We start from the raw sequence: 21,950 nt of genomic DNA, 5'->3' as shown, positions 1-21,950 counted from the left end.
ACAGCTCCAATCACCACTTCCCCCAAAGTGATGTTTGGGAAGCCAGGTTAGATCATTGATCCTTACTCATTTACTCTGGTGACTGTAAAGTGGACCCCCATGGGGCCACCCCACTTCCCTGTTGGAAAATATTGGATGAGGACACTTTGTTCTGGCACTAGAATGGAGCAAAGGAAAAAACTCCAGAAGGAACAAACCATTGTTGGTGACAGTGGACAGGCTGGGGTGGCACTGTCAACAAGGACATACCTCCTTAAGGAGTTAAGATTGGACAATGGGTAGCTCAGATTTATCTGGGAAACTCCAAGATGTCTTTAGTACCACAAAGCTGTGTGCCCTAGGGCAGAGGTGGTAAACTAGGTAAGAACTGTGGCCAAGAGAGAATCGTGTCTTGCTTGGTACTCAGCTATTCACAGTTAAAGCTTTGTCTGATGGTGGGCACATGTGGCACGCTGGTGGAGGCAAAGGTTGAAGCTGGGTGTCTCTTTTAATAACTCTCTACTTGGCTTTTTGAAGGTACTTTTATTGAACCTGGAGGTTAATTGGTTAGACACATCACCCAGTGAATTCTAGTGGTGTGTTTGTTTCTGCCTGCCCCCCAGTTTCTGGCCCCCTTGCCATGCCGGTGCAGGGCTAGCAGATACATGCTGCTTTTGTCCTGCCCGCTTTTGCATGGGTGGTGGGGATCTGAATTCAAGTCCTTGTGCTTACATAGCAAGCGCTTAACGACCGTGCATGTGGGCAGGTGACTCACCACCGAGCCATCTCCTGGGCCCCCTTTTACTTTTTATTTTGAGGCAAATCCTAACTAAGCTGTCCAGGCAGGTCTTTACCTTGCCATCCCCCCAGTCCTAGTCTTCTGAGGAGCTAGGATGAAAAGCCCATGCCACCAGTCCCAGCTAATTGCTGTTCTGTGAACTGAAGAGCCAAATAAGGCCCACTGATGAGGCCGAGCCAAGCTGTGAGTCATCGCCTTGGGCTTCTGTTTTCATATTGAAACTTTAAAGGAAACCATATCTGATCCCATGTCTGACGGACTGAAGTGAATTGTTGTTTCCAATGCAGAATCCTTCTTACCAGCCATCCACTCCGGCTTTCTGTAGTTCTGAAATCCCAAACGACAGAGATCCCATGAAGTCATTCCTGCTGGTCAGGTCCCAATCCCAGATCTCTACGGACAGTCTTCTGTCTTTGTCTGATTCCTTCAGCTGACTGGAGAGAGGGAAGGAGGGAGGGGGGCAGGGAGGGAGAGAGAGAGAGAGAGAGAGAGAGAGAGAGAGAGAGAGAGAGCGACAGCTGAGGCCATCATGATTTCTCGAGCAGATAGACGAAATGTACAAAAGGATGAGACCCTGAGGTAGAAATGCTGTCATGAGCTGCTGCAGGAGACACACTTGGTTTCTATTCCTCTGGGTTTGGGGCTCATTCTGTTTGACAGCCATGGCTCAGGTGGGGGACCTAGGCCAGTTCCAACAAAAGCAGGCCCATCTCTGTCTGCTGTCTCTGTTTTGATTCCCATGGACAGTCACCGGGAAAAATTCCAATACCCAAGACATCACTGGGCATGCATGTGTCTGCATTTGCACACCTATGAGTTGAATATGAAGCAGAGACTGCAAGGAGAAACCTCCCGCTAGTGTCTCAGGGGACACTTTTCTGTGACAAATTCCTGAGAGACTCAGGTAGTCCTTGCTTTATCCTGAAAAAGAGGCAAGAGTATGAGGCTACTCCTGAGAACCATGCTACCGGCCTGTGGCTACAACACGACCTGTGGGGTCAAACTACAGAACGCTGCATCCTGCTCAGCCTTCTAATCACCAAGGGACCTCTTTAGCAAGCCCCATGCATAAAATAGGAAAGAACTAACCAGAGATTATTAGTCAGATTGTCTAACTAGTGCTTGGTCGTATATCATACCCGCTCAGGACATATCATCTGCTACTATTAACAACCACTGGCCCAGGCACATTGAGAAGAGGACCCTCATGCTCTTCCTCATTAGAGAAGACATTAAAGTAAAGCTGATACAGTTCTCCCAGTATGCTGCAAACAGCATCATCTACATAACCTAGAGATTATGCCCCACTACTTAACTGTCACCAAGCAGCACACACCCAAGCTACACACCAACCCACCTTCCCACACTACCAGCAGTCTCAACTGTATTAACTTTTTTATTTCCTCCTGGCTCAGAATCCTGGAATCCAGATGGAAGAGGACGAGGGAGGCAGAGGGAAAAGAGGGGAATGCCCCTGTCCTAGTGGCCTGTCTCAGCCTTTGTCACTCATCTGGGTCATGGAGATTTCCACTCACAATCTGAAGGTTTCGTTCCACTCCGGGTTGAGGGAGCATTTGATAGTCTTGGTCTTCTGCTTGCTCTCACTTTTGGGATCAGGGATCAGTTTCAGTTTTACGTAGGGATCTGACAAGCCGTTGGGGTCCATAGGTACCAGATTTTTAGCATCTCTTACTGAAAAACAAAAGGCAGTTTCAACATTAGCAATGTCTAAAACGTTTAAGTACCCATTAGTGATGCCTTTGGCACCTGCAGCAGGGTCCCGGGCATCACACCTGCCGCAGGGTCCCGGGTATCACACCTGCAGCAGGGTCCCGGGCATCACACCTGCCGCAGGGTCCCGGGCATCACACCTGCCGCAGGGTCCCGGGCATCACACCTGCAGCAGGGGCCTGAGAATGACACCTGCTTGACAGGAATTTTAATTTTATTACTATCAACAGCTAGAGGCATGTGAATGAGACAACCTGACAAGATTGTAGAATCTGTTCCATATTAGCTTTTTAAAATTTATTCTTAAAATCTTTATTAGCATATATTAATTATGCAAAATAAGGCTTCTTTGGAATATCTTCACACATGTACATAACATGTGTGCTGGCTAGTTTTATGTTAACTTTACACAAGCTAAAGCCATTTTGGAAGAAGGAACCTCAACTGAGAAAATGCCCTCACCAATGGCCTGTGGTATGACTGTGGGGGCATTTTCTTGATGGGCGATTGATGGAACATCTGTACGATGGTCAGTCTCCATTGAGACATGGTTAATTGACCGGGAAGGACTGGGACATTAGGAAAGTACATTTGTGGATGCATCTGTGAGGACATTTACAGAGATGATTAGACCACAAGGATTCTGACTGAATGGATAGTCTAATCCACTGATGCACAACAAAAAGGAATTAGCTCTGAGGAGGCGGTGAAACTGTAGAAGGTGGGGACTGGTTGGAGAATTAAGTCACTGAGAGCATATCCTGGAGTGCTAGATGTTGTCCTGGCCACTCCTGTGACTGCTCTGTTCTGCTTCCTGTCTGCCATGCTCTGAGTTCCTCCATCACCCCTTCCACCACAAATGGGATTTATGTGTAAAATAAACCCTTTCTCCCTAAAGCTGTTCTCATACACAGAACATACAGAGGATGTTGCTGCATGTAGAGGGAAAGGGGACTGAAGAGGTGGCCCATGAGTGCAGACTTTGCTTTAGAGATAATGAAACTCACTAAGTAGACAGATGACAGTTGCTGTGTTGTAAATGGAAAGTACAGTAAAGTGTGTGTTTTACAAGAGAGAATGGTTACTTTATACACTGTGAATGCTACCTTTGTGTAAAAAGAAAAGGCTGAAAAGGACAGAGAGTTGCCATCTTACTGAGGGTACACATGCTAGTCATATGTCATATAGCGGCAACATCCGGAAAGTCCACAGAGAGAATGACAGGAAAATATCAACGGTATTATAGCTGGCCCCACCTGAGATGTAGGCTCCTACATGAAGGTTTAGGAAGGAGAATGAGGGGTGATCACTAAAGATGCTGTAGGCCAGAAAGAAGATGAGTGAGAAGGGTCTGCCCTGAGAACTGACAAGCTGATCAACATCAGTTTAAAGGGTAGAAACATAGGTAGCCATGAAAAGGGGACCAGAAAACAGGGCCTGCATGGAATGTAAGACAGTGTTAAACAACTTAAAGACAGTGTTGACCATCTCAGGCAAGAAAATCCAAGAATACATTCAGCCTAAAAATGAATGAAACCAACTGCTTAAATGTATGACTCCTGTTGGAAATACAAAGACGGGTTCAACATTTGGGCAAATCTATTATTAATATATTCATCAAGTGAAAGAAGAAAACCACAAGGTCACTGTAGGTATCTGGAAATAGCATGAAAATCTCTTGACAGGGTCAGGACTAGCTGAAATAACAGTGTCAAGGTTTGGGGGGAAAAAAAAAGCAATCCCAGGAGGCAGGCCTGAGATGGTGATGCCCGTTCCCACAGCCTTTACTCCACACTTTCCCTCAGTGTTCCACAGGTGCAACAACACATGAAAACCAAGATTTCTACAAGTGCAAGACGACAAGAACAAGAGATAAGAGGGTGAAAAGACTGAAACACAGTGGGTATCCCTCCCCCTTCACTTCCTATAATGTTTATTTCCGCCCAATCACAGGTCTTCACCACTGAGGGTACAGGTCACAGACCCCGGTCTTACACCACCATGTCATTTCCATGTCATGAATTCTGTTACCCCTGGTGACAAGTCTTCTCTCACTCATCAACTCACTGGACCAGACTCATAGTCTTTAACCGGACACGTACTCGCCAAGCCCCTATTCCCTCTTGCTTCCACTCTATTCATGGGGCATGGATCTTAGGGTATAGTAGACTGGTTCCCCAGAAAGCACTCTCAATCTCCTCACCGATTTCTTTCTACTTTGCTTATCTGACAAAAATATAAGTCATGGTTGAGTTCAGATATCTTTATTTTCCTACAACCAATCAGCTGACTGCTGCAAGAAGAATGAAGAAACAGAAGAAAAGAAGAGAGGAAGGGGGGCTGGAGAGATGGCTCAGTGGTTAAGAGCACCGACTGCTCTTCCAGAGGTCCTGAGTTCAATTCCCAGCAACCACATGGTGGCTCACAACCATCTGTAATGGGATCTGATGCCCTCTTCTGGTGTGTCTGGAGAGAGCAACAGTGTAGTTATATACAATAAATAAATCTTTAAAAAAAAAAAAGAAGAAGAGAGGAAGGGAGGGGGAGGGGGAGGGTGGGAGGAAGCATGTGTGTACATTCAAGCAGAGGAAAAGGACGGAAGGGGGAAGCAGGAAGCAGGGAAGGAGGGTGGGAGGGAAGCAGGACAGGAAGTTATACAGTCAATAGGTGTCAGGACAGAGTGATTGATTACCAGAGATATGGATGGGTTTTCTTCTGCTAAGACTTGGGTTGAATTCGCTCTCCATCTCAGACACAGGTTACTTCCCCAAACTCAGTGAACAGGTTCCTACTACACCCTAAATATTCTGGTATGTTCCATGGAGTCTGGGGAGAGCCTAAGATGCTGATCCTGTCCACAAAGAACATGTGAAACCAAGTCTGTTAAAAGCATAATTGACTTCTGCATTGAAATCAAGACAGTAGCCAGGACACAGTGTTGTAGTTGTGGAGCAGGCTCTTGCCTAGCTCTTACTGTAAGCCTTCAGCCTTGGTTTCTTGATCAATAAAATGTTGATTTAACATTTTATTAAATTTAAACAAAGAGTATTTATTTGCTGCAGAACCGAGAAAATAATAAACATGAACCCTGTCTTTGCTGTCTCATTGTTCTTAGTGTCCTCTGACCACACTTGCCATTCATTCACTCACTCATTCATTCGTTCATTCATTCATTCATTCATTCATTTTGCAATGCTAAGGGTTGAATTCAAGACCTCACAACATGCCGAACTTCTGTTCATTCTTTATTCTGAGGCAAGGGCTCAGTTTCCCTGACTGGCCTTGAACTTACAATCTTCTTTCTTCTGACTCCTGAACAGCAGAGATGACAGCCTATGCCACTAGGTCTACTTTCTTTGTGGGAACCATGCATTGGACCTTCCTTTTTGAAATCTCATCAAGAGGACTCTGTAAACCTCAGCATAGAAGAACTCTAAAGCTCTCCCAACCACGATTCCTGTTCCTCCCCCAACCCCCACCCCCATGGACTTGATGCTGGCTCAGTAAGACTGGAGTGAGATGTGTTCGTTTGCTTTTCTAACAAGGGTGAGGTGGAGGCTGCTGGCCCATGGAACACACATGGAGTAACACGGCTCCTGAGTGATGCTTTCCCCAACTGTTATTTTCTCTCGTTTCTCAAGTCTTCCAAGGAAAATAGCATGTGCCAGTTTCTAGTCTGGGAATGACACTTTGCTCACACAGTGATCTGCATGAAAACATGAACTGGAGTTGTTCTGAGGGGCCATAAGCTTGTCTATCTGGCTGATTGGCAAGACACACGCATGTAGAAATAGTTCGTTTTTCTTCTCTTTGGGAAGGCCACTTCCCTGGGCTTCATATAAACCAACACCGTGATGACAAGCATTAGGAGGCTGTACTCTGTTTTGAGTTTAGGATTCTCACCAAATGCTCTCTGCTGGAGTATGCTGTGAAGTGTACTGCAGCCTTCCTTCACCCTCTGCTCTTCCTGCTCGCAGCAAACATTCCTCTCTGGCTACCCTTCTCAAACTCTCTTCCTCTTCTGTCTTCTTGACTCTATCCTGTCTATCAAAACGGCTAAAATTCTCTGGGACTGAGTAGTGTACAGTGGATTCAGAGCTGTTGTTTTTCATATCTCCGGGAAGATGGCTACTTTAAAACCACTGGATCGTGAGCAGTTGACAGACGCTCCAGGCTTAGATCCAAAAGCCTGTCCCCTCAGAAGCCTTTCAAAGTCAGCTCATGTTTCCTGGCAGTGAGAAGGCCAAATGTGTGTTGAGGAAGCAAACCTCTCTAGACCACACTTGGCGAGACCGACTTTGATTTTTTTGATAAACGTGTCTTTACTATCTTTGCTGAAATCTAGCCAGCGCAGATGGGACGCTATGCCTCACATAAAGCAGAAATAGCACCCATCCCCCCTGGTGGAAATTTGCTAAATGCACAGGAGAAGAACACGCTGAGCTGGAAAACACGGCTTGTTTTGACCATGAAGCTAGGTGAGATCAAATCAACACCAGCCAAACCACTATAGTCTGGTGCAGGTTCCTTGGCACGGAGTGGGAGGATACAGCACCAACAATATTGAATTTCCCTAAACAGTTTAACCCTCCTTTTCAGCAAGAAAAAAAATTCTTTAAAAAGTCTCAAGAATTATGGTGTTTTATGGTCCCAGTACTGAATTTTATAAATAACAAGGCTTTTTTTATTATTAAATTGAAACTCTTTTTAAAGGAAGTTTCCTTGACATTCTGAGTCCTCACAGGTCTTCATTATGTGCATTGAGACAGTGATTCAAAGCCACAGCCACAAACTGTTCAAGTGAAGGATGCTTGCAATATAGAGAATAAAAACCAGCCTGCACAGGGGAAAGGTCTACACAAGCTAGTGGACACCTATACTAAGGGTAACTTCGTACCCACTAAAAACACTGGGTTGTCCACACACATGCAAGTTTTGAAGACACAAGAAACAGAAGGGATTGCAATATAAAGTCAGTGTTTAAGGAAAAGGCCTGCATGATTCAGTGAATGAAACCGAGATCTGCACTATTAGGTAACAGGCGTGGGCCAGTGTGAAATTTCCCCATTTGGACAATTAGACTGCACACTTAAGAGAACATCTTTGACCTTAGAAATACATGCTGAAGTATTCTGGTGTCAGTGGGGAATCACAATCCCTTACTGACCTCTCAAGTGGTTCAGAAAAAACAATAACTTTATCTTAAACTGCTTAATATAGAAGATGGTAGAAAACATAGGCACATGAGGGACATAGAGACACAAAGCACCTGAGGCACTCCTACCCAGTCAGGGGAAGAAAATACAAGAGCTCGTTATGCCATTCTTGCATTTTTTCTGTCATTTTGAGACTATGTTAAAACCAAGTCCTTTTAAAAGCCCCCCACCCCTAATCTTCTAAAGTGCTTGTTTTCAACCATGGGTCACATCTCCCATAAGGGTCCTATATCCGATATTTACAAAAAGATTCATAACAGTAGCAAAATTACAGTTATGAAGTAGCAGTGAAAATAATGTTGGCTGGGAGTCACCACGTCATGAGGAACTATATTAAAGGGTCACAGTATTGGGACGGGTGAGAAGCAGTGTTTTAAAGAGGGGTGTAATAAAGCACGTTTCTATAAAGCCTACATGTATGCACACATGTAAGCACCCAGGAGATACACACAATCATTTTTAACTACTGGTTACGTCTGAAGGGACAGAAAGGGCTGTTTAGAGGTGGGAAGCAAAATAAAAAATTGGTCCTGTCAGTTGTCTTAGCCAGGGTTTCTATTCCTACACAAACATCGGGGCCAAGAAACAAGTTGGGGAGGAAAGGGTTTATTCAGCTTACACTTCCACATTGCTGTTCATCACCAAAGGAAGTCAGGACTGGAACTCAAGCAGGTCAGGAAGCAGGAGCTGATGCAGAGGCCATGGAGGGCTGTTACTTACTGGCTTGCTTCCCCTGGCTTGCTCAGCTTGCTTTCTTATAGAACCCAAGACCAGCCCAGGGATGGCACCACCCACAATGGACTGGGTCCTCCCACCTTGACCACTAGTTGAGAAAATGCCTTACAGCTGGCTCTCATGGAGGCATTTCCACAACTAAGGCTCCTTTTCTGTGTTAACTCCAGCTTGTGTCAAGTTGACACACAAAACCAGCCAGTACATCAGTTCTAGTCTGAATTTCTTACACACAAAATACATTCTTCTATTAATTATGTTATTCAGTTGTGTATTGATAGCATCCAAGAATCCATTGCCCTGGCCTTCGGAGACTTCCCTCTGTTCCCCTAACGACAGTACAGGGCAATTGGATCTTTCCTGTGATGCTGTAATTTTTATTACAGGATCTAGAAACAGGCTGTATGCTAAGGGCAGAGTCCTGATGTCCTATCTGAGACCAGTGGAACTCCTTCAACAGATACCCCTTTAATGAAACCCATCCTGTAGGGACAAACACTGACTGTCATATGAAAACATTTCTTCCTACCCAGTCCTGGCCTCTAATTTCAGGGATGTCCTGGTGGCTGACATTTTCCTTAGACCTTTAGTTAGCTCTGTAGTGCTGTATGTTATTTTTCCTCATTTAGATAATCATATGACAAACATATTGAAGAATATATTTACTTTTAAGAAATATACATTGGGACATTTTACAACAGTTGGTGAGAACCATGACCCCAACTTACTCTCAGATGATTCATGAAAAATGCTTTCGTAAAGAAGTGTTTATCAAAGAGAGAGCTAAAAGTCCCCCACACGGTGCCACACCTTCCACAGGAAGCAATTTAGCCTTCCTGTCACAGTCTGTGTCTCCTTGATTTCTGCTTCCTTGTTACCATTGCACTTCTAACACCACCTTTCTCTGGTGTTTCTGTGAGCCCTGACAACCTCCGGCTCTCCTTCCCCAACCACTTCCCTGGCTACTCTGTGTAGGTGTCTGATTGCAAAGCAAGCAAACGTGGAGCTTCAGGAAGCCGGCATGCAGAACCAAGTCATCTGGTGCATGTTAGGGCCCCACAGGCTTCTGGCACAGCTGGCTTCCCAGGGCTGCTGGCAGAGGCACAGTTGTCACATGTCTGATTATCCGTGTTGAGTCAAGCTTCCAGCTGGGACTGTCATCGTGTCTATTGAGAGAAGAGCCTGTCAAGCCACGGCAGGTGAGGAGAAGGTGGAGGATGAGGTAGCTAGCCGGATAATTTCAGACCCAAGCTTAACTTCCCCTTCCTCCATGAAGCGTACTAACTGGGTGCTTTAAGTCAAAAGACTTCTCAGAACCTCAGTTTCATTATTTTAAAAAACAAAACAAAAATAAACAAATGAGCAATGCTAGCAGGAGACCATGGAGACAAATAGTCCTTTGAAGTCCACTGGCTGGCTACCTTAACCAAATTGGCAAGCTCCAGGTTCAGTGAGAGACCCATCTCAAACAGTAAGGTGGTTGAGTAGGGACCCTCTTGAGTAATCAAGAAAGACACCCAGTGTCAACCTCTGATCTCCACAGACGGGCTCAGACACACTCATGCTCATATGCCCTCCCCATACATTCACAAATATATATGCCTCATACATATACTCTCTCTGAAACACACACACATTCACAAATGCATACACTACATGCATACACTCACACACATTTACATAGTCACAAATACATATGCCACATACTTATACACACACACACACTCACAAATACATATACAATATATACACACTCACAGGTACACACACACCCATGCATGCCCATAGATAGATAGATAGATAGATAGATAGATAGATAGATAGATAGATAGATAGATATCTCACATGCACACACACAGACACATGTTCATACCTAAGAGAGATGAACTAAAAGGAAAAAGAATTTATTCTGGCCGATTCTATCACTCATTTCTTGGGCTAGCCCCATTCCTTTCAGGTCCACAGCAATGCAGAAACACCCTGTAGATGGATGTTGTGTAAAAAGCCTCTCTCTTCATGGCATCTGCAGACCAGCGTGAAAAACTGGAAGATGTAAGGGAGACGCTTTACCCTTCACAGTCATGTCCCCGGAACCCATTCCCTTCATCTAGCCCCCATTTCTTAAAAGTCCATTCAGCTGTGAACTCATTGGTGGGCTGATCCATGATGATGATCATAGTTGTCATCTATAGTCCCAACTGTCAAGGGATCTAACCTTTAACACACGAGCCTTTTGGGGAGAGAGACACTCTGTATCTGCACTGTACCATCACCCTAGTTACCAGGGCGATGACATTAGGGAGGAGGCGAAGCTCATGGAGAAGCCCGACGAATGCTGTTTCCTTCCCCCATAGAGAGAGTTCAGACCAAGTCGTATGGTGAAAATGTACAACAACCACGATGAATTCAGGACTGGAACAGCATCCTTTCAACGTGATCTTCATACAAATGAACCCCAGAGGAAGCAGCTTGAGGATGATGGACGGCCTAAAGTCAGAGGCGATAAATTCATCCCTCGTTACCAGAGGCTTCTTTCCATTCCAATTTAGTGCCTTGAGCTTCCGCCTGGGATGGCATCGCCTGTGAATTCCCAAGAGCCCTCAGAAATTCTTTTATTGACAGAATAATTGCACATCTTTATAGGATGCATTGTGATAGTTTAGCATGTTTATATATTGTGTATTGATCAACTCAAAATACCTAGGTCCTTCATCATCTCAGACATTTTTCTTTTCTATATGATAGGGACATTCAAAAGCCTCTCTTCCAGACAGTTTGGATTCTTTTCTAGTTTTACTTCTCTGAGCTCTTTTTACATCCAAGCCCCCCTCCTTGGTGGCTCCCTTTCCCTTGGCCCACAGAGGGATTAACTTGGTTCTCTTTTATTCCAAATCCTGCCCATAGGGGGACACTTTTCAGCAAGGTCCTGGGTGATGCTTGCCTTAAGCAGCTTGACGTCACCATGCAGTTCTGATCTTCGACCACAGTTTGAGCCTCACACTTCCAGTCACTCTATTGGGTTTCCTGGTTCACTTCCTCTTCCACGGCTGACAGAAGGCATTTCATGATTTCCATTGTTAGGAGTCACCTGGCTTCCCAGCTCCATCTCGTGAGCCCGAGATGTTCCATATCTCCAAGGGAACTGTAGGTGCCAAAGAACCTCTAACTCTGTGTCATTGGATGATGAGTGAGACATTTCCAGAGCCTCTGCAGGTGGAATGCTGCTGTATTCCTGTCTCTCTGGCAGGAGACTATATCACCAAGTCTGTGCATATTGGTCAAGAAGAGAGAATTTCTTTATTGAAGGTCTCAAGGCTCAAGGCAGAGGAAGCTGAGAGTTATTTAAAGTATAATATTAAATTTCAGAGTTTTAAACCTCTTCTGCCTGTCAAAGACTGACAGAGTGGTTTCAAAAGTGTTGTGGTATTTCTGAAAATTTCATACTTCTTACTAAAATGGAGCTTTTGTTTGGCATGTTTTCTCCCTAGGTACACTGTCCGGTTTTCTTTCATAACTGAAACATCCTCTGGGTGTAGTTCATCGCTTGTTTGTCTCCATCCCAAATTTAGGCGATCTTCCGTTTGCTCTGGCCTTCGTTCTAGGAACATTTGGTCTCATCTCCCCATGAATAAATGCCTCTTGCTTCCCATGTCTGTCATCTTTGTTCATGATTACAGTTATCTTTTCATAGCTGGATAGCTCGGAGTGTGCCTCCAGTTTGCTTCCATATCATTTAACACCCTCTTTCAGTAGGAGTCCTCAGCTGGCCATTCCTATGCATTTCTATTTATTGTATTGTTTGAAATAGCTTTCTAAGGGCTGGAAACGTGGCTCTGTGGGTAAAGTGCCCGTCTAGCACGCACGAAGGCTGGATTCAATCCCCAAAAGTGCATACACCAAGAGAGGCATAGCACACCTATGGACTCAGCACTCCGTGGAAAGAGGATCAGAAGTTCAAGGTCACCCTCAACTTCATGACAAGCTGAGAGAGATGAAAGACACACAGGCGCACGAGCCACCTTAATCAATGATCGATTTTTTAGCACCATGCTACCCTTCCTGCTCATTTGATGACGTTTCCCTCTTAGGAAGACCCTTTTTCATTTCAAACCACTGCCCACCACTTTTCTTGTGTGTCCCTTTTTTGCTTCCTGCCTATAGCACTTTACAGGTCTTTTTGGTTTTTGTTTGGTTTGGTTTGGTTTGGTTTGGTTTGGTTGTTTCTTCCTACAGTGAATCTTAACACATGGGTAAATTGATATAAGCCACCACGAACACAGGACACAAACAGTTCCGCCATCTCAGAGAAATCCTTCAAACCTCTCCTGGGTGGCCGCCATTCCCTCCACCCACTAGGCCAGGCTGCTGTCCATCTGTCTCTCGTCACTACAGCTCTCTCTTCAACAATTGAATATATAAATAGCACCACACACTATGAATCCTTTCAAGAGCGACTCTTCTTACTCAGCATGGTGCCTTTGAGAGTCATCCAAATTGTTATGCATATGAATAAGTCCTTTTCACAGTTGAGTAATGTTCTATTGTGTGGATGTACCACAGTGTGCTTTTCTGTTGGCTGTTGAGTACACGTGGGTTGTATCCAATGGAACTAGCCAGAAGAAGGATCAATGAGTTACATGGTTACATGTATGTTGAACCTTGTTTGAAAGCACATGTGAGTTGTTTCCAATGGAACTAGCCAGAAGAGTGATCAATGAGTTACATGGTTACATTTATGTTGAACCTTGTTTAACAGCAGTGTGTTTCCAGAGTGACTGTGCCTTCTGCATTCCTGTTCAGTAACGGATGGCAGTTCTGTGCCTTTGCCAACATATGGCACTAACCGTACTTGTCACCATCACTGATTATTAAGCTATTGCTATAGACGAGTAATGGTGTCTCATCTCTGTTTTAAGTTGCATTCCCGAGTTCCCCAAGGTATCAGCATCTTTCCACAAATGGACTTGCCACAGTAATGTTGTCCTGACTGAAGCAGGAGTGTGCTTAGCTTTGCAGCCTGTAGCCACGCCTGGTGACATGTAATGTAACAGGCTTGTAATGATCAGGAAGCTGAGGCTGGAGGATCAAAGCTCAGAGCTTCCATGGGTAACTTAATGAGGCCCTGCCTGCCTCAAAGTAAAAACTAAAAAGGAGTGCATCATGACTGGAGTTTAATGCTCAGTGTCACAAAACAAATATCAAACAACAAAATTAAAAATAAACCTTTCTCCTCCTCCTCTTCCTTTTCTTCTTCATCCTTCCCATTCTCTTTCTCCTGCTACTCATCACCACCATCACCACTGTCACCATCACCATTATCATCACCACAACCATTCTCTCTCTCTCTCTCTCTCTCTCTCTCTCTCTCTCTCTCTCTCTCTCTCTCTCTCTATCTCCCTCCCTCCCTCCCTCCCTCCCTCTTTCTCTCCTTCCCTCCCTCCCTCTTGAGGACAGTACCCCAGGATCTCACTCACTTTAGACCAGCAATGTATAACTGGGTATAACCCCCTCCTTAATTTGCAAGTATTTTCTCCAGGTTATAATGCTTGTTTCCATTGTGAAGCAGTGTCTTTCCCAGAGCAAACTCATTCACATTTTAATGAAGTTTAATTCACCTTCTCCTGTGTGAGTCATCTTTGTAGTGTCACGTCTGAGACCTCGATGTCTAACTGCATTATAACACCCAGCATTTTCTAAGAATTCCACCTTCTTTTCATTTAGCTCTGCCCTCTGCTTCGAGTTCATTCTCCCATGTACTGTGAGGTGGGGGTTAAGATTTATTAATTTTTATATAGATATTCAAACATTCCAGAATCATTTGTTGAAAGCCTGACCTTTTTCTGACTTCACTGCCTTTGCACTGCTGCAGAGAATCACTAGGTCGCTTCCTGTGGCTGTTTCTGGCTTCTCTACCTCCGTGATTTGTAGCCCTGTGGCCTCAACCTCTCCACCGCCAACACCCCAGTGCTAGGTCAATGCAGCTTCATACTGCAAGTCTCAAGGCTGAGCATTTGTCTCTCCTAACTTTATTCTTCATCTTTAAAAAAAGATTTGGGCTGCGTTAAATCTTTACAGTAGCATGCAGAGTCTAAAACTGCTTTATTCATAATTTAAAAATCCAGATGACATTTTGATTTGAATTTACACATCAATTTTTGAAAACTGACATCATGGGTTGGGGTGACTCAGTGGGGTGCTTCGGATTCAAGGTTTGACCCCCCCCAGAATGAAAGAAAACAGGAAGTAAAAAGCTGGCACCTTTACTCTGTGGAACCTTCTGACCCAGAAGCACAACCCAGAACTCTGCACTACTTTGTGTAACACTATTTCCACTTTTAAAATAATTTTTGGCATGTTAATTGAGACATCCGTTATTAGATTTGTAATTGAATATTTCATCTGATGTCGGACCTATTTTATGTGTATTTCTTAAAGTTTTGTTTCACATCGTTCTTTGTTCGTATGTGCAACTCAGTGTGGTGAGTGCACAGCCTGCAGTGTAGCCGCATGCAGTCACTGGTTCTGGGGATGTTTCTGTAGATTTCCTATAAGATTGCACTTAGATGCTCACGTTTCCTATGTACCGAGAAAGGTCTTATGTTTCTAGTTTGCTTTCTTTCTTTTCTTGTCCTATCACACAGGCTAGATCTCCAAATACATGCTGAAGCAGGGTGAAGGAAGACATTCTGTATTCCCTCTATTGGGCAGAGGAAGCCCTCAGCCTGCCACTGCTCGTGACTAGGTATTGGATAACGTCGAATGCTTTTTCTGCATCAGATGCTATATTCACTGGGTTTTTTTCTTCAGATTACAGACATGGAGGATCATATCGCTGACTTTCGGTTAGTGACTCTGTGTTGAATTACCACGGTAAAGCCTACTTACGTAGGGAACATTACATTCGACATAGATTGCTGTGTTTGGTTTGCAAATGTTTTGCTGAACTCCTGTACTTATTTTCTTAAGGGTTATGTGCTTACAGCTTTCCTGTACTGCTTCAACTGTTCTTAGGACCGAGCCATGCTTGCCTCATAAAACATGCAGAGAAGGGTTCCTTCCTCCTCTACTTCTTAAGAAGAATTCTTATCATTCCTTCTTTAAGTGCTTGGTAGAATTCACCAACAAAATTTTTATTTTATGATTTGAGGAGATGGCTCAGTCAGCAAAGTGCCTGTGAGCATGAGGCCCTAAATCTGAATCCCTGGAACCCAAGTCAAAAGCTAGGCACAGCATCTAAAGTCAGTCGTGAGAGTGTGAGATGAGCAGATTCTTGAAGCCAGACTAGCTAAGTCCGTGAGCTTCCTGTCCAGGAAGAGACCTTGACTCAAAATAATAAAAGTGGAAAGAGAATGAGGAAAGATGCCAATGTCTACCTCTGGCCTCTACACACATAGTGTGCACATGTACACTATCCAGTAATACACACACGAACATACAAACATAGCACAAACACAAAGCAAGTATATGTAACACACATAGCACGCACACACTAACAAGTACATATATACATACATATACTAACAAGTACATATACCACACACATACAACCACACACACTACAAGTTACATAACACACATAACACTCACACTAACAAGTCTATATAACACACACTAACAAGTATGTATAACACAGACATCACACACACACACACACACACTAACAAGCACATATACCACATATCCATATGCACATGCACACACATACATTAACAAGTACATATAACACACGCACATTTTTTAATTTTAAACATCTTTTTATCTTGATGCCACAATTTAGTACATTGTATTTCATTTTTTCCTTGAGTTCAAAGATATTTTCTAATTTCCCTTGAGATTTTTTTCTTTGTGTTAAGCTAAGAATTAGATGTTAGTCTTAAACTTTCTGTATTTTCTCAAAGGATTTTACTCCCATGATCATGATTCTTTTCTAAATACTGAGAACACCTAACTGTATCTCTTCACTGAGCTTCCACCTTGTGTGGGGTCATCACTGACCAGCTTGCACCGGTCATCCTATAGGAACACTAAAGTCAAGATGGCCAACATATTTATCATCCCCTGTCCTCCCACTGTTTTAATTACTTTTCTGTGACTGTGATAAAGCACCATGACCAAGGTAACTTATGAAAGAAAGCATTTAATTCGTGAGCTCACAGTTCCAGAGGGTTACAGTCCATGACCTTCATGGTAGACAGTATGGCAGCAGGCAGGCAGGCAGGCATGGTGCTGGAGCAGTGGCTAAGAGCTTACATCTGATTCACAAGCACAAAGGTGGGGGTGGGGACAAGAGAGGAGCGGGGAAACAGTGCAGGATTTTGAAACCTCAAAACCTCTTGCAATGACACGCCTTCTCCAACAAGGCCACACCTCCTAATCCTTCCAATCAGTTCCACTAGCTATGGACAAAGTGTCCAGATAGATGAGTCCATGGCTGCCAATCTCATTCAGACCACCACACTCACTTCATCCTTTGTTTTCAAGGACACTTTTAGGGAGTGCCCCACCAACCACCCACCTGTGCAAGTGAATTTGAAAACCACTTGTCCCTTCCTGTGGGTTTAAGAACTATAATCTGTATTGTAACTATAATCTGTCTGTCCCATCTCTTTATCAATTTATGTGCTTGAGCCATGCCACATCCCACTTAACAATGACAGTGCCACAAGGCACGTCTTAGTTCCTATTCCATTGCTGTAATGAAATACCCTGATCAAAAACAACTTAAGGAATGAAGAGTTTATTTTAGCTCATGGTTCGAGGTGAACACATGACGCTTGGAGATGCATTTAGCTCACACATCAGGACAGGAAAGCCAAGGCAACGGGACCTTGAAGCAGATTGTGACATCACATGCACAATCAGGAGGCAGAAGGGGATGTATGCTGCTCAGCTTCTCTTCTCTATGGTGTCCAGGATCCAGCCAGGGAATGGTGCCACCCACAGTGGGCAGATCTTATCACCTCCATTAACAATATCAAGACAGTCACCTACAACATACCCAAAGGCCATCCCCCAAATGATTTTCTGTTGTTTACAACACACAATTAACACTAACCATCACAGGTGATTATTGTTACTAACCCGTATTTGAAACCTGGCATTGTGCTTGGCTTGGATGAGTTGTTGACAAACTGCAGTTCCTTCTAGGGTGGTTGCTTAGACACTCAGTCTTTCCTCTCCTCATAAAATGAAAAGCCTCCTGGTTGGTTTTTGACCTCTTATCTTACTTTATCCACCCCATCCTCCATATCCCAAAGTGATCTTTCAAACATTCAATTTTGACCATATGTTCTCTAAACAGAAGCATTTCATAGTTTTTAGAAAGTCTATTTATATTTTTCACTATAAAACTAGGTCAAAGGAGAAAAACTATATAATTATCTTTAACAATGATTTAAAAGACAACTGAAAAATTAGGCAACAATTCTTTTAACACTTAGTGAAAAAGGAAGAGAGGAATGCGCTTCTCGATGTAATAAATGCACCCGTGGCTTTCATCATGCTTCCTAGTAAACCTCAAGGGGAATATCTATTAAGACTACAATCAAATTAAGAATGCCCAGAATCACCGCTATAATTTAACATCCATCCAGAAGTACCAACCAGTGCAATCGCATGAAAGAAGAAAATAGGAGGCTTCGATGTTGGGAAGGAGAATGTACAATTAGCTAGAATAGTCTGACTGCATCTTAGAGAAAGCCCCAAAGGTTCTAGCATGTGATTGACATAATTTTTCTACATTATAACTCCGATCAAATTTTTCCACTTTTAATCTCAGTCATTTTGGTGGGAATTTACAAGAAGGAACACTTAAATGTGTAGACTTGGTTGAGTAGGAATTACTTTTTTAATTAAAAAGGAAAAAGTTAGGCCAGATCTGAAAGGAATCCTTCTGTAATGTGAGGGCAGGCTTGGTGCCATTATTTTTAACAAACTAATTTCAGGATGCTGCAGAGATGGTTTAGTGGCTGGAGTGATGGTCCAGTGGCTGCAGAGATGGTCCAGTGACTGGAGAGATGGCCCAGTGACTGGAGAGATGGTTTAGTGGCTGGAGATATGGTCCAGTGGCTGGTGAGATGGCTCAGTAGTCAAGAGTGCTTGCTACCTGTATTCAGTTCCCAGGACCCACACTGGATAGCTCACCACTACTTGTAAATCCAGCTCCAAGAGTCCCAACACTGTCTTATGGCCTCTACAGGTAACCTGTACTGAGGTGCACATACTCACGCACACACCCATTCATATGCTTTTTAATAATATAAGTCCTTTTTAAAATAAAACAAAAAAATGGAATCAGAGGCAACTTGAATGCCCCAAGATTTAGCAACTCTCATTCTCCTGAGTTCTGAGCCTACGTCACTGTGTGAGACTCATAAAGCTTGTGGGTTCCATAACTGACTTCTACTGAAAGTCTGGAAATTAGAAATCTGGGCAGTTTTATAACTCAATACACCTAGTTTAGTGTTAACTGTTTTTGACACAAGTGCCCTGATAACTCAAGGGATCTACAATTTTCAGGGTCTCTCTATATCTATTCTGACCCCAGACTGTCACAGTTTGAGCACATAGGTCTTTCCTCAGCCTAGGAAGCATTTGAATTAGTGCCCAATGAGGTCTCAAGCTCAGTCTCCTTATACCCAGAAGTTCCCAGCAGTGAGGGCGATTCCCTGGCTGGGTCTTTCTAAGATGTAATGTTTGTCACTTTGGACATTGTAGAGCATGTGAGGCTAAATGGAGACAGAAGAGAAACTTGTCAGACCAGAGAACCCCTCCCCATGAACATCTGTTCCCCAGGCTAGCCCTGAGGGTCTTTCTGCATACTGAAGGACATCTGTTCTGGGAATGTAGCAGGCAAAAAGTCAGCTTTGCTTCTTCCTGTTTAGAGACCGCCTCCCTCCTGTTCCCTGTTGAGGGAGAACAGGGACAAACAAGGCTTAATGCTTCCTCACTCATACCCTCAAGGCAAGAACCAAGATGAGGTACCCATGAGGCTCTGTCTTTGCCTAGGTCCTGAGTAGATGTAGCAAGCGGCCCCCAGCCCCTCTGCTGTGGTGGCAGATGACATGGCTCTGGGCACTGCTTCGAATGTGATTATTTGTAAAGATGTGACATAAATACTAACGCGGGGTCCCTGGAGCTGCAGAGTTGCTGCTTGGCAGCTTAATTTGGACATTCAATCAAAACTGTTCACAGTCGCTTTGCACAGCCCAAGCAGCAAAAGCCAGAAGCCATGCAGTCTGCTCACTGTGATCACTAAGTGATGGGTTTAATTTCCAGACGCTTGGGACAGAAGCCTCCCCAGCTCTGAGGAAGGCGGTCTGGCTTTCCTTCTCTGGAGAAACAGTGCATATTTTCTCATTTCTTCAATGGGGTCCTCATTTTGATAGAGGAGCCCTATCTACATTAACCACATCACTGAGTCATGGAACTCAAAGGATTTTTGAGAACCTGACAGCCACATGCTCAAGTCATGTTCCCCAGGCAGTCAGAGGAAAGAGCTGTCACAGGAAGATAAGTTTTCTGTTTCTTCTACTGTTGTACAGAGGCAATGGGGTAAGAAACAATCTGTTAGAAGGAGTCCCAGCAGAGAAATGTCTCCCTGTTATATACTGTCAAATATCCTCGGTAGCACAGAAGCCATGAAAAACAGGAAAATGTTCCTGGTGAACCCATCTATCATAAATGCCTGATGGAGTTATAGTTAGATGCTGAGGCTGTGTGTGTGCATGGATCGATGGGTAAATGAACAGATGGATAGATGAGTGGGAAGACAGACCAGTGGCTGGGTGGCTGGGTGGATAGGTAGGTAGAGTGATAGATGTTTGCACAGACAGATGTTCATATGGATGGTTCGATGTCTGCATGATGGATGGGTTGATAGTTGAATGGGTAGATGGATGGGAATGGGTTGAATGCATAGATGGATGGGTGGGTGATTGGATGGATGGGTGGTGGGATGAATGGGAAGTTGACTACATGGGCAAATAGATGGATAAGTAGACAGACAGACAGATGGGTAGATGAGTACAAGACAGAGATATGTGTGGATGATAAAGTAAAGAGCCCAGTCTAAGGGAAGTTGCTATTCATTCCCACTGTCTATTTTCTGAGCTGTTCGTATCCCAAAGCCATTCATGATAGCCCCTTTAGAGCTCTCCCCACACCACCCCTATTCTTTGCGACTAGACATACACACATACCCAGAGATACACACGTTTCATTCAAACGTACTTCCAAACCACGAATGCTAAGGGTTAAGATACCATCTGGCCATACGGTGTCATCCTCGGCATTGCAAGAGGATTCTGGGGGGACCTCTGACATACCTAGGCATTTAGACACTGAGCTCTGGGGATGTCTGCGATGTGGGAGCATCCCAGGAAAACAGATGGGACTTCAAGAAAATCTACCCCAAGAAGGCCACAGCTACTTGCTACCTGCTGGAGAAAGACTGGTGGTGTTTTCTGGAAGAATGCCCAACTTTAACCAGACACTGATATAAATCTGATGCTCATCTCCAAGAGGCTCGCAGAGATGAAGTGCATTCTTGCACAGACCCCTCCCCAATACCTCTGCCTGGCCAGCATGCTCAGAAGGAAAGGGATGCCCTGCAGAGCCTACCCACTTGAGATGCCATCTCTGGATCATAGCAAGCAAGCCCTAGGATGTTTCTTTCTTCAGAACACTGTGACTCTATAACGTGTAAGGGCTTTAAATGATTTGTTTCCCCAATTCCTACTTTACTGGATTCTGTCACTTGTGCCCTAAGGCTCTTCCCGCCACCCGGGCCCTGCAGCTAGACATGAGTCATCTCTTCTTGCCTCAGGGAGAGAGTTGTCAGGTGTGACTGAAGAACAAAGGCAGCAAATTCTTGACTTTTTGGTCCTCAAAGCTTTTGTCCCCCTCCTTCTTCCCCATCACAATTCAGAAGGTGAACTGCAGGGTGACAGGGAGCTGATGAACCCTTCTCTGCTCTGTGATATACCCCTCTGGTGCCCAAACTCTGACTTATACCCCCATGTAGCTCTGGTTTCCACGACAGCAGCTACAGGGCAGAGGGGTGTGTGGCTGGGTGGGGAAGGCACCTGCGGGACAAATCTCCACATCGAACTAGGCGTGGTGGTGCACACCTGAATTCCTAGCACCTAGGAGGGAGAGGCCAGAGGTGGGGAGTTCAAGGCTGTCCTAACTAGTGGAACAAGTTGGAGTCTAGCCTGGGAACATGTGAGTCTCAAAATAGCAGCAACAACAAAACAAAAATGAACAGCCACAGCAAGTTCCCAGGACTGGTCCCTGATTCTCAGCCGGGAAGAGGCTGGATCCAAACCTGACAGGGGCTGAGCTAGAACATACGGAAGAGACATGTACTTTTCTATGTGTGATGAAAGATCCCCTCTCTCCCAGCCCACAGGCTGAGAAGTGTTTCTCCATCTATTGTCCACAGAGCAGCAGCAGGCTCTAAGGGAACAGATCCTCAGACTCCACCCTGAATC

General features: G+C 44.4%; 1 protein-coding gene across 12 annotated transcripts in view; it reads right to left on the bottom strand.

Moving 5' to 3' along the window:
* Window positions 1-21,950, bottom strand: part of Prkcb (protein kinase C, beta) — a 331,348-nt gene that overhangs the window by 105,879 nt on the left and 203,519 nt on the right. For all 12 annotated transcript variants that reach the window (XR_015664618.1, XR_015664941.1, XR_015664781.1 and 9 more), the window contains 2 exon segments: window positions 2,314-2,470; window positions 1,078-1,212 (listed from right to left, as the gene is read on the bottom strand). Coding sequence is in view for 9 of the 12 variants with exons in the window: in XM_087624875.1 (XP_087481001.1) it covers window positions 1,078-1,212; window positions 2,314-2,470 (292 nt within the window). In the remaining 3 variants the exon portion in view is untranslated.

The sequence above is a fragment of the Rattus norvegicus genome, chromosome 1 (assembly GCF_021556685.1).
Source record: "Rattus norvegicus strain SHRSP/BbbUtx chromosome 1, alternate assembly SHRSP_T2T, whole genome shotgun sequence".
NCBI lineage: Eukaryota > Metazoa > Chordata > Mammalia > Rodentia > Muridae > Rattus > Rattus norvegicus.
The sequence above is the reverse complement of the archived record's forward strand: the minus strand, read 5'-3'. Positions and strand labels throughout refer to the sequence as shown.